The 13,724-nt window shown below is 44.3% G+C and overlaps 1 protein-coding gene across 1 annotated transcript in view; it reads right to left on the reverse strand.

Moving 5' to 3' along the window:
- The window catches only part of LOC311137099 (phosphatidylinositol 3,4,5-trisphosphate 5-phosphatase 1-like), a 34,825-nt gene that overhangs the window by 12,598 nt on the left and 8,503 nt on the right, over nucleotides 1–13,724 (reverse strand). The window contains exons 4-11 of the mRNA XM_084171432.1: nucleotides 10,908–11,073; nucleotides 10,499–10,639; nucleotides 4,160–4,250; nucleotides 3,350–3,427; nucleotides 2,906–2,983; nucleotides 2,567–2,690; nucleotides 2,258–2,361; nucleotides 9–111 (exon numbers count right to left, since the gene is read on the reverse strand). Coding sequence (XP_084027558.1) covers nucleotides 9–111; nucleotides 2,258–2,361; nucleotides 2,567–2,690; nucleotides 2,906–2,983; nucleotides 3,350–3,427; nucleotides 4,160–4,250; nucleotides 10,499–10,639; nucleotides 10,908–11,073 — 885 coding nt within the window. The remainder of the gene's footprint in view (nucleotides 1–8; nucleotides 112–2,257; nucleotides 2,362–2,566; nucleotides 2,691–2,905; nucleotides 2,984–3,349; nucleotides 3,428–4,159; nucleotides 4,251–10,498; nucleotides 10,640–10,907; nucleotides 11,074–13,724) is intronic.

Genomic DNA, 13,724 nt, shown 5'->3' on the forward strand with positions numbered 1-13,724 from the left:
CATTTTACCCATATTCCAGGTGCCAACGAACACAGTGATCATGTCTGGCTCAGGCTTGTCTGAGTGTTTGTTCTTCATCTGCTGAAGGAGTTGGCAAAATCCCTCTCTTTTCTAACACACACACGCACACGCACACACACACACACACACGCACGCACACACACACACACACACACACACACACCCCAGACACACACACACACACACACACACACACCCCAGACAGACACACACACACACACACACACACACACACACACACACACACACACACACACACACACACACACACACACACACACACACACACACACACACACACACACACATCAGAAAGATGACCACACAGTTAACATGAAATGATAGCTTGGTGGTACATGTAAAGCGCGCTTGACTTTTTCCACATTTTGTTGTGTTACAGCCTGAATTTAATATGGATTAAATTGTGATTTTTTGGGTCACTATGACACTAACACACAATGCCCCATAATGTCAAAGTGGAATGATGTCTTTCGACATTAAAAATGAAAAGCTGAAATGTCTTGAGTCAATAAGTATTCAACCCCTTCGTGGTCCTCTGTAGCTCAGCTGGTAGAGCATGGCGCTTGTAACGCCAAGGTAGTGGGTTCGATCCCCGGGACCACCCATACGTAAAAATGTATGCACGCATGACTAAGTCGCTTTGGATAAAAGCGTCTGCTAAATGGCATATTACTATTATTATATTATTATTATTTAAGTTGTATGGACTCTGTGTGTAATAATAGTGTTTCAAACACAGATTCAACCACAAAGACCAGGGAGGTTTTCCAATGCCTCGCAAAGAAGGGCACCTATTGGTAGATGGGTAAAAATAAAAAAAAGCAGACATTGAATATCCCTTTGAGCATGGTGAAGTTATTAATTACACTTTGGATGGTGTATCAATACACCCAGTCACTACAAAGATACAGGCGTCCTTCCTAACTCAGTTGCCGTAGAAGAAGGAAACCGCTCAGGGATTTCACCATGAGGCCAATGGTGACTTTAAAACTGAGGATGGATCAGCAACATTGTAGTTAGTCCACAACACTAACCTAAATTACAGAGTGAAAAGAAGGAAGTGTCGTGTATTGGGATTATGCTGTTGTTAAATGTTTTTAAGTGGAACTGAAAGAATGTTGATTTTAGTATCAAGAGGGAATGTTTTAGTGTAACGCCACATACAACAGACAGGAAGAGTGTTGTAGACAGGGGAGACTGGTGATTGGCCAGAAGAGGGAGCCACCCATCTGTTTGCATTGTTTATAAGTAGGGGCTGAACGGAGAAGAAGTCAGAGCAGCCATTAGAATTGGAGGACACTGCTCTCCAGACCTCGCGAGTCTGTAAACTTATGCTGTAAGCTTGTGATAATGAATAAAGACTTCTAATCAAGGTACAGCTTAAGCGGACTTCTTTGTTTGACAGCAATAGCCACCGGCAGCCGACGCGACACGACAGAAGCCTGTACGGAATAAAAAATATTCCAAAACATGCATCCTGTTTGCAACAAGGCACTAAAGTAATACTGCAAAAAATGTGGCAAAGAAATGAACTTTTTGTCCTGAATACAAAGCGTTATGTTTGGGGAAAATCCAACACAACACATCACTGAGTACCACTCTCCATATTTTCAAGCATAGTGGTGGCTGCATCATGTTATGGGTATGCTTGTAATCGTTAAGGACTGGGGAGTTTTTCAGGTTAAAAAGAAACGGAATGGAGCTACTGTAAGTATAAGCAAAATCCTAGAGGAAAACCTGGTTCAGTCTGCTTTCCACCAGACACTGGGAGATGAATTCACCTTTCAGCAGGACAATAACCTAAAACACAAGGCCAAATCTACACTGGAGTTGCTTCCCAAGAAGACAGTGAATGTTCCTGAGTGGCCGAGTTACAGTTTTGACTTAAATCTACTTGAAAATCTATGGCAAGACCTGAAAATGGCTGTCTAGCAAAGATCAACAACCGAGCTTGAAGAATTTTGAAAATAATAATGGGCAAGTGTTGCAGAATCCAGGTGTGGAAAGCTCTTACAGACTTACCCAGAAAAACTCTCAGCTGTAATCGCTTATGTAAATGAGATATTTCTGTGTTTAATTTTTAATAAATTTGCAAACAATTCTAAAATCTATTGAATCCATTTCAAATTCAGGCTGTAAAACAGCAAAATGTGGAATAGGTCAAGGGGTATGAATACTTTCTGAAGGCGCTGTATTCTTCCTCAGAGGTTTTTACCTTTGTGTCGTCGAAGACAAACTCTTTCCTCAGAGTCTTCTCCTTCTCCGTCTCCACCACGACCACCAGCTTGGCAACTTTCTGGGACTTCACCAGCTGTAAGACTACACATTACATAGATTAGGGCTACATCAACTAGAGTCTTAGATTGCTTCCCAAATGACACCCTATTCCCTTTATATGGCACTACATTTTAACCAGGGCTGCCGTTACACGATGAAACTTGCACGCAATTTGAGTTGCTTCTTGATTGCTTGATTGCAAGATAGAAACGCTCTTTTCCGATTATAGGAGGAATAGAGTACTTACTTTTATTGTGTACAAAGTATTTGTCTTCTGGCCCGTCTTTGTATTTCTTGAAGTATATCTTCCCACTTTCCACATCCACCTTGAGGAACATCTTGGTTGTGAGACCGAGCAACTCTGATTTAACCTGCAAAGAAGAATTTGCAATTAAAGGAATTGCAATTAAACCATGCAAAGACAATTTGCAGTTTACCCCAATGATAATAGAGATAAATTATTTTTGTTTCGGGCAAGTTTTGTTATCCGCTATGCCTTTGGTAATACAGTATGATGGGTGACATTGTTATCGTGAAACACAATGGTAGTTGGCTATTGGCTGCAGTATCGTATTAGTTCACTTACCTCGAATGTAATAGGTGGTATCAGAGACCTCCTGTGGCCTCCTTCATATCCCACCGACTCAAACACAGCAGCTTTGGCCTGAAAAGGGAACTTCCAGTAATGTCAAAAGGAAGCACTACTCCTTTAAGTGAAGGAAGCACTACTCCTTTAAGTGAAGTGTTTCTGTCCTGGTTTGGTTTGTCAAAGTGTAACAGGAACGACGTCACAACATACGAGAGATCATCTACACCAGGGGGGGTCAGTTTAATGATTGATTGAAATATAAAATGAACAAGCTCTAGTTTCAGAATAAGTTTACGTCCCAAAATGGCACCCTATTCCCTATATAGTGCACTACTTTTGACCAGAGCTCTATGGGGCCCTGATCGAAAGTAGTGCACTACGTAGGGAATAGGGTGCCATTTTGGGACAGGTCCTAAGTTTAGAATAGCGTTAGGACATTACCTTCTCCTCGACGGAGTAGAGCAGCTTGGTGATTTGTTCCAGCCTGAATGACACAGCTTGACCTGAATCTGCTGACACCTAGAAATTAAAAGCAGAAACGTGAATTCAACATAAAACCAAGAATAGCGCAGAGGCAGACTTCAGCGCATCACACAGGGCATATCATTAGAAACACAAAGGATTTGAAAGCAACAAATTGGAAACATGACATTCTATTCGTAGGGTGCGTGCACATATATACTGTACACTAGACCAGAGATGATATAAATACTGTACACTAGACCAGAGATGATATAAATACTGTACACTAGACCAGAGATGATATAACTACTGTACACTAGACCAGAGATGATATAAATACTGTACACTAGACCAGAGATTATATAAATACTGTACACTAGACCAGAGATTATATAAATACTGTACACTAGACCAGAGATGATATATATACTGTACACTAGACCAGAGATTATATAAATACCGTACACTAGACCAGAGATTATATAAATACCGTACACTAGACCAGAGATGACAGTAAAACTAAACAGAAGTGTCTGATAAAGGGTTAATAATAGCCACCTGCAACCATGTAGCATCCATATACCTACAATCACGCAGCATTGTCACTCATTTTACAGAAAGACAAAATACCCTCTAGTCTAGAATGGATCCTCATACCGACCCGTTTCCTTATTGAATACTGATGCAAAAATAATAAGATCTCGAATGCAGCTCATACTGTCCCATCTCCTTACTGAATGTTGATGTTAAAATGATGGCTAATATAAGTTAATCATAATAACAACCAACCTGACTTCTCAGTCGGCCGAACCCTGGGGAAAGCTGCTGGTCCAGAAGCCTCTGAATGACCTCCAGAGTGGGCAGGGTACGGGAGATCTCGCTGACACAACACAGGAGCACCAGAAAACGTTAATTCAACTCAAAATACTTCATTCATCCCACAAGGGTTAGGGTTAATCAAATGTTGTTGTTTACCAGGGTTGGAGTCAATCAATTCCATTCCTATTAAGTTTATTTCCATGAATTGACTCAATCGAAATGGAATTGACCCCAACCCTACTGTTAACGGTGAATGCTGAGTGAGTGGGGTCCGGAATTATTGCCACCCTTGATAAAGATGAGCAATAATGAATGTATAAAATAAATAATTCAAATACTGAGCTATATTGTATGCTCCCAAAAATCAAGCTTTATTTATACAGCACATTTCAGACATAGAAAGCAACAAAATGTGCTTTACAGGGAAAAAATAGATATATATATATTTACTACACAACAAACATAAGATAAAAAACAAAAGAATGAGAAACTGAATGACTAAAAACACCCTGAGGAAAAGCAAAGCTAAAAATATGTGTTTTAAGATCTCTTTTAAATATGTCCACAGTTTCGGCCCCCCTCAGATTCTCTGGCAGGCTATTCCATAGGCTGGGGGTGTCACGAATTCAGCCGAGGCTGCCCCTCCTCCTTGCTTGGGCAGGCTTCGGCGTTCGTCGTCACCGGAGTACTAGCTGCCGCCGATCTATGTTTCTGTGTTCTACTTGTTTTGTCTATTTTGCACACACCTGGTTCCAATTACGATGATTTGTTTCCCTATTTTACCCTCTGGTTCCCTCATGGTGTTGTGCGTGATTGTTCGTTGTTGTGTTGTCATTGACATGTGAGTCTGTATTTTCTTCCCTACGTGGAAGATATGTTTATTTACTTGTGACAAGTAAAGTACGTCGTTGACTAAGTTCTGTGTCCTGCGCCTGACTCCGTCCTACCGCTACACACTGATGCATGACAGAATCACGCACCATTATGGAGTCAGCAGGTACATCCATTCCTCCAGGATCAGTGGAGGAACGCATCCAGCAGCACTCGACCATGCTACAGACTCTTGGCACAGCCATGGATCGAGTGGTACAGACTATGGAGCGATGGGAAAGGGTGGGGGGGTGGGGGGAGGGGGGGGGGGGGGGGATTTCTACACCTCCTTCCACTACTATTCACTCCACACCCCTGTCCACCCCTTCACCACCTGGATCCAGTGGGATTCGGCTCTCGCTCCCGAGGGCATATGACGGAACAGCTGCCGGGTGCCAGGGGGTTTCTGCTCCAGGTGGAGCTCTACCTGGCAACCATCCACCCGGCTCCCTCGGGATACGAGAGCGTGTCCGCCCTCATCGCATGTCTGTCGGGGAAAGCGCTCGAGTGGGCCTGCGCTGAGTGGGGAGGAATAGACGCGGCATCGGTGCGCTATGAAGATTTCACCCGCCGTTTCCGGGCGGTATTTGATCATCCACCGGAGGAGGGAGCGGCGGGGGAACGGTTGTTCCACCTCAGACAGGGGAAGAGGAGCGCACTGGACTTCAGGACCTTGGCAGCCAGCGCGGCATGGAATGAGAGGGCCCTGATCGACCATTACCCATGCAGCCTACGGGAGGACGTTCGTCGGGAGCTGGCCTGCAGGGACACCACCCTTAACCTGGACCAGCTGGTGGATTTATCGATACGACTGGATAACCTGTTGGCCACCCGCGGACGTCCGGATGAGGGTCCGTCCAGTCCATTCCCCAGCACTTCCGACCCTATTACATTTCACTGTAATGTCTGCACCTGTTGTATTCAGTGCATGTGGCCAATAAAATTTGATTTGATTTGATTTACACCGATGGAGCTCGGAGGTGCCGATCTAAGGGTGACCGGAAGGGGGGGCTGTTTTCTGCACCAACTGTGGCCGCAGAGGACACACTGCTGGTCGGTGCTGGAAAGGGTCCTCAGGGAGTCGAGGCAGCAGGCAGAGCACTGGTGGACCATCCCAGGTGAGTAGGCACCCGACTCACCCAGACCTCCCTGTTGCGCACATGTGTGTTCACATAGAATTTCCGGAGTTTTCCCCGCATAAGGCGCTCGTAGATTCAGGCGCAGCTGGGAATTTTATGGACCGTCTATTTGCACATAGATTAGGGATCCATATTGTGCCTGTTGATGTTCCCTTCCCTGTACATGCCTTAGATAGTCGCCCTTTAGGGTCAGGCCTGATTAGGGAGGTCACAGCTCCACTCTGGATGAAAACGCAGGAGGGTCATGAGGAGAGAATTCGTCTCTTCCTGATCGATTCTCTTGCGTTTCCAGTAGTGTTGGGGATTCCCTGGTTAGCCTCTCATAACCCCAATATTTCGTGGCAACAGAGGGCTCTCAAAGGATGGTCCCGTCAGTGCTCGGGGAGGTGTGTAGGTGTTTCCGTAGGTGCAACTACTGTGGAGAGTCCAAACCATGTCTCCACTATGCACCTTCCTCCCGAATATGCCGATTTGGCTCTCGCCTTCAGTATAAGGAAGGCGACTTAATTACAACCCCATCGACAGGGGGCTATGGAAGAGACGGCGGCTATGGAAACATATGTCTCCGAATCTCTGGGACAGGGATACATTCGGCCTTCCACTTCCCCTGCGTCCTCAAGTTTCTTTTTTTTGTGAAGAAGAAGGATGGAGGTTTACGCCCGTGCATTGACTATCGAGGTCTAAATCAGATAACGGTGAAGTACAGTTATCCACTACCTCTCATTGCTAGTATGACGGAGTCATGGCACGGGGTGCGCTTCTTCACCAAATTGGATCTCAGGAGCGCGCACATCCTGGTGCGTATCCGGGAAGGGGATGAGCGGAAGACGGCATTTAGTACCACCTCTGGGCACTATGAGTACCTCGTCATGCCGTACGGGTTGATGAATGCTCCCTCAGTCTTCCAATCCTTTGTCGATGAGATTTTCAGGGACATGCACGGACAGAGTGTAGTGATATTCTCATATACAGTGGGGGAAAAAATTATTTAGTCAGCCACCAATTGTGCAAGTTCTCCCACTTAAAAAGATGAGAGAGGCCTGTAATTTCCATCATAGGTACACGTCAACTATGACAGACAAAATGAGAAAAAAAAATCCAGAAAATCACATTGTAGGATTTTTAATGAATTTATTTGCAAATTATGGTGGAAAATAAGTATTTGGTCAATAACAAAAGTTTCTCAATACTTTGTTATATACCCTTTGTTGGCAATGACACAGGTCAAACGTTTTCTGTAAGTCTTCACAAGGTTTTCACACACTGTTGCTGGTATTTTGGCCCATTCCTCCATGCAGATCTCCTCTAGAGCAGTGATGTTTTGGGGCTGTCGCTGGGCAACACGGACTTTCAACTCCCTCCAAAGATTTTCTATGGGGTTGAGATCTGGAGACTGGCTAGGCCACTCCAGGACCTTGAAATGCTTCTTACGAAGCCACTCCTTCGTTGCCCGGGCGGTGTGTTTGGGATCATTGTCATGCTGAAAGACCCAGCCACGTTTCATCTTCAATGCCCTTGCTGATGGAAGGAGGTTTTCACTCAAAATCTCACGATACATGGCCCCATTCATTCTTTCCTTTACACGGATCAGTCGTCCTGGTCCCTTTGCAGAAAAACAGCACCAAAGCATGATGTTTCCACCCCCATGCTTCACAGTAGGTATGGTGTTCTTTGGATGCAACTCAGCATTCTTTGTCCTCCAAACACGACGAGTTGAGTTTTTACCAAAAAGTTATATTTTGGTTTCATCTGACCATATGACATTCTCCCAATCCTCTTCTGGATCATCCAAATGCACTCTAGCAAACTTCAGACGGGCCTGGACATGTACTGGCTTAAGCAGGGGGACACGTCTGGCACTGCAGGATTTGAGTCCCTGGCGGCGTAGTGTGTTACTGATGGTTGGCTTTGTTACTTTGGTCCCAGCTCTCTGCAGGTCATTCACTAGGTCCCCCCGTGTGGTTCTGGGATTTTTGCTCACCGTTCTTGTGATCATTTTGACCCCACGGGGTGAGATCTGGGAACCTGGTCTGTACAACGGCCGTGGTCACACCTATCGGTGGATTTCGTTACGGACCTCCCCCCGTCATAAGGGAATACCACGATCTTAGTCGTTGTGGATCGGTTTTCTAAGTCCTGCCGTCTCATTCCTTTGCCCGGTCTCCCTACGGCCCTACAGACTGCGGAGGCCCTGTTTACTCACGTCTTCCGGCACTACGGGGTACCTGAGGATATAGTGTCTGATCGGGGTTCCCAGTTCACATCAAGGGTCTGGAGGGCGTTCATGGAAGGTCTGGGGGTCTCGATCAGCCTGACCTCAGGGTTTCACCCCGAGAGTAATGGGCAGGTGGAGAGAGTCAACCAGGATGTGGGTAGGTTTCTGAGGTCCAATTGCCTCATGGTGTTGTGCGTGATTGTTCGTTGTTTTGTTGTCATTGACATGTGAGTCTGTATTTTCTTCCCTGCGTGGAAGATATGTTTATTTACTTGTGACAAGTAAAGTACGTTGTTGACTAAGTTCTGTGTCCTGCGCCTGACTCCGTCCTACCGCTACACACTGACACATCACAGGGGGCATAATAACTTAACAAGTAATACTTATTTTAAAAAAAAGTAGGGGTCAAAATTATTGACACACCTAAAGATACTCACTGTATAAATAAAGTAGTCAAAAGTTTATTATTTGGTCCCATATTCTTAGCACTCAATGACTACATCAAGCTTGTGAATCTACAAACTTGTTGGAAGCATTTGCTGTTAGTTTTGTTTGTGTTTCAGATTATATTGTGCCCAATAGAAATTAACGGTAAATAATGTATTGTGTCATTTTGGAGTCACTTTTATTGTAAGTAAGAATATAATATGTTTCTAAATATGAATGTGGATGCTACCATGATTACGGATAATTCTGAATGAATCATGAATATTGATGAGTGAAAAAGTTAGAGGGTCAAAGACCATACCCCCAAGACATGCTAACCTGCCCTGTTATTGGTAATGGTGAGAGGTTAGCTCATACCCCCAAGACATGCTAACCTGCCCTGTTATTGGTAATGGTGAGAGGTTAGCTCATACCCCCAAGACATGCTAACCTGCCCTGTTATTGGTAATGGTGAGAGGTTAGCTCATACCCCCAAGACATGCTAACCTGCCCTGTTATTGGTAATGGTGAGAGGTTAGCTCATACCCCCAAGACATGCTAACCTCCCCTGTTATTGGTAATGGTGAGAGGTTAGCTCATACCCCCAAGACATGCTAACCTCCCCTGTTATTGGTAATGGTGAGAGGTTAGCTCATACCCCCAAGACATGCTAACCTGCCCTGTTATTGGTAATGGTGAGAGGTTAGCTCATACCCCCAAGACATGCTAACCTGCCCGGTTATTGGTAATGGTGAGAGGTTAGCTCATACCCCCAAGACATGCTAACCTTCCTGTTATTGGTAATGGTGAGAGGTTAGACCATACCCCCAAGACATGCTAACCTCCCTGTTATTGGTAATGGTGAGAGGTTAGCTTTACATTTACATTTTTACATTTACATTTTTAGTCATTTAGCAGACGCTCTTATCCAGAGCGACTTACAGTTAGTGAATACATTTTTTTTTTTTATACTGGCCCCCCGTGGGAATCGAACCCACAACCCTGGCGTTGCAAACACCATGCTCTATCAACTGAGCTACATCCCTACCGGCCATTCCCTCCCCTACCCTGGACGACGCTGGGCCAATTGTGCGCCGCCCATGAGTCTCCCGGTCGCGGCCGGCGGCGACAGAGCCTGGATTTGAACCAGGATCTCTAGTGGCACAGTTAGCACCGCAGTGCCTTAGACCACTGCGCCATACCCCCAAGACATGCTAACCTGCCCTGTTATTGGTAAAGTAGTCATCGTGTGCTAGAAATATGTGACCAAATACTACACTTTTGATGACTTTATTTATAAGAATATTTAGGGCTGTCAATAATTTTGAGAATTTTTCTTTTACTTGTTAAACAAAATCTATTTTTCTGAGCAATTATATTAGTACAATTGTATTAGTACAATTATATTAGGATAAAATATTATAATTTCCCCTTTTTTCTTTTTGCATACAATGTAGCCCAGTATTTGAATTATTTATTTTATACAGTCATCATTGCTAATCTTTATCAAGGGTGGCAATAAAAACTTGGCATCATATTTCTGTCATGCTTCTCTAACCACCTGGGGGTATATTCAGCCAATCAGCGGCCACCACAGCAAGGGTGGCAACAATTTGGGACACCCCTGTAGCTAGCTATCGTCTGTAAGTCTACCGGTACCTGTTTAATTGTTTGCAGATTCCCATAGTGAGCTTCTTCAGATGGGGGAGGTTGAGATTCCCATTCTGGGCTTGCTCAGCATCGAGACACAGTGAGGTGTGGAAGTATTCCTGGATGGATTGTTGGTGCTCTTCCGGCAGGCTGGAAGACACAATGAATTATCAGTCAGTGTGATTAGTTTGTTGGTCCCTGACTAAAAGATTGGCAGCTGGGTAAACACAATACTACCGGAGACACTTGAGCAGCATTTTGCAGCTCATAGTAGAATGAGAAGTGTCTCGGTGTCTCAAAAGAGTGTTGATCTGGGATCAGTTTTGCCTTATCATAATGAATAAGATGACATGGACAGGTGGGACCTGATCCTAGATCGGCACTCTGAGACGCTTTGTGGGCCCAGACCGAGGCATACTTAGACATGTCCACATGTTGCAGCCTCTGTCGGTATGTGTCTATCAGGGAAGCACAGGCCAGCTCTGAACCCTGGGACTCCCCACCATGGGTCTCTTTACTGTCATTGGCTGACAGCCCTCCTGAGAAGTTCCTGGGTGGTAGTTGAGGAGGGTATTTAACTGGATCTGGAGATGAACAACCACAACAGTTAAACTGTTAGACATAATTAAATCATCAGAATCATACCCTGTGTAGTACTTGAATTTGGCCAGTAACATTTTTCCTCACATTACTAATACTAGTACCAGCATCTTCAGTCACTTTTATTCCTGTTTACATGTATATATCTACCTCAATGACTCCAGTACTCCTGTTTACATGTATATATCTACCTCAATGACTCCAGTACCCCTGTTTACATGTATATATCTACCTCAATGACTCCAGTACCCCTGTTTACATGTATATATCTACCTCAATGACTCCAGTACCCCTGTTTACATGTATATATCTACCTCAATGACTCCAGTACTCCTGTTTACATGTATATATCTACCTCAATGACTCCAGTACCCCTGTTTACATGTATATACCTACCTCAATGACTCCAGTACTCCTGTTTACATGTATATATCTACCTCAATGACTCCAGTACTCCTGTTTACATGTATATATCTACCACAATGACTCCAGTACTCCTGTTTACATGTATATATCTATGTCAATGACTCCAGTACTCCTGTTTACATGTATATATCTACCTCAATGACTCCAGTACCCCTGTTTACATGTATATATCTACCTCAATGACTCCAGTACTCCTGTTTACATGTATATATCTACCTCAATGACTCCAGTACTCCTGTTTACATGTATATATCTACCTCAATGACTCCAGTACCCCTGTTTACATGTATATATCTACCTCAATGACTCCAGTACTCCTGTTTACATGTATATATCTACCTCAATGACTCCAGTACTCCTGTTTACATGTATATATCTACCTCAATGACTCCAGTACTCCTGTTTACATGTATATATCTACCACAATGACTCCAGTACTCCTGTTTACATGTATATATCTATGTCAATGACTCCAGTACTCCTGTTTACATGTATATATCTACCTCAATGACTCCAGTACTCCTGTTTACATGTATATATCTACCTCAATGACTCCAGTACTCCTGTTTACATGTATATATCTACCTCAATGACTCCAGTACTCCTGTTTACATGTATATATCTATGTCAATGACTCCAGTACTCCTGTTTACATGTGTATACACAACCAGTCAAAAGTTTGGACACACCTACTCATTCAAGGGTTTTTATTTTTAAAATTTTTACATTGTAGAATAATAGTGAAGACATCAAAACTATGAAATAACACATATGGAATCAAATTAGTGGATTCAGATATTTCAGCCACACCCGTTGCTGACAGGTGTATAACATCAAGCACACCGCCATGCAATCTCCATAGACAAACATTAGCAGTAGAATGGCCTTACTGAAGAGCTCAGTGACTTTCAACGTGGCAACGTCATAGGATGCCACCTTTCCAACAAGTCAGTTCGTCAAATTTCTGCCCTGCTAGAGCTGCCCCGGTCAACTGTAAGTGCTGTTACTGTGAAGTGGAAGTGGAGTAACAACGGCTCAGCTGCGAAGTGGTAGGCCACACAAACTCACAGAATGGGGCTGCCAAGTGCTGAAGCGTGTAGCGCGTAAAAATCGTCTGTCCTCAGTTGCAACACTCACTACCGAGTTCCAAACTGCCTCTGGAAGCAACGTCAGCACAAGAACTGTTCGTCGGGAGCTTCATGAAATGTGTTTCCATGGCAGAGCAGCCACACACAAGCCTAAGATCCCAATACCCAATGCCAAGCGTCGGCTGGAGTGGTGTAAAGCTCGCCGCCATTGGACTCTGGAGCAGTGGAAGCGTGTTCTCTGGAGTGATGAATCACGCTTCACCATCTGGCAGTCCGACGGACGAATCTGGGTTTGGCAGATGCCAGGAGAACGCTACCTGACCCAATGCATAGAGCCAACTGTAAAGTTTGGTGGAGGAGGAATAATGGTCTTGGGCTGTTTTTCATGGTTCGGGCTCCTTAGTTCCAGTGAAGGGAAATCTTAACACTACAGCATACAATGACATTCTAGATGGCATTCGTGCACATAGCGAGGTCCATATAGAAATGGTTTGTCGAGATCTGTGTGGAAGAACTTGACCGGCCTGCACAGAGCCCTGACCTCAACCCCATCGAACACCTTTGGGATGAATTGGAACGCCGACTGCGAGCCAGACCTAATCGCCCAACATCAGTGCCCGACCTCACTAACGCTCTTGTGGCTGAATGGAAGCAAGTCCCCCGCAGCAATGTTCCAACATCTAGTGGAAAGCCTTCCCAGAAGTGTGGAGGCTGTTATAGCAGCAAAGGGGGGGACCAACTCCATATTAATGCCCAGGATTTTGGAATGAGATGTTCGACGAGCAGGTGTCCACATACTGTTGGTCTTGTAGTATATCTACTTTAACCGGGTTAATGAGTATTTGATTACATGTAATCTGATTACAAAACAACTAACTGTAATCAGTTACATTATCAGCAAACGTATTGTCATCAGATTACAGATAAAAACTAGATGATTACTTATTGGATTACTTTTACATTTAGAGAGGATGTTTTCTCAATGACATTCAATTCAGCATCGAAAAAAGGCGCAAGTTTAAGTTTGTTCCACCTGAGCGAGTCTGAACAGCAGTCAGAGACCACTATGATGACACAACAAATGATGACCACCAATCAGAGACCACTATGATGACACAACA

The sequence above is a fragment of the Coregonus lavaretus genome (assembly GCF_964263955.1).
Source record: "Coregonus lavaretus genome assembly, chromosome: 11".
Classification (NCBI taxonomy): domain Eukaryota; kingdom Metazoa; phylum Chordata; class Actinopteri; order Salmoniformes; family Salmonidae; genus Coregonus; species Coregonus lavaretus.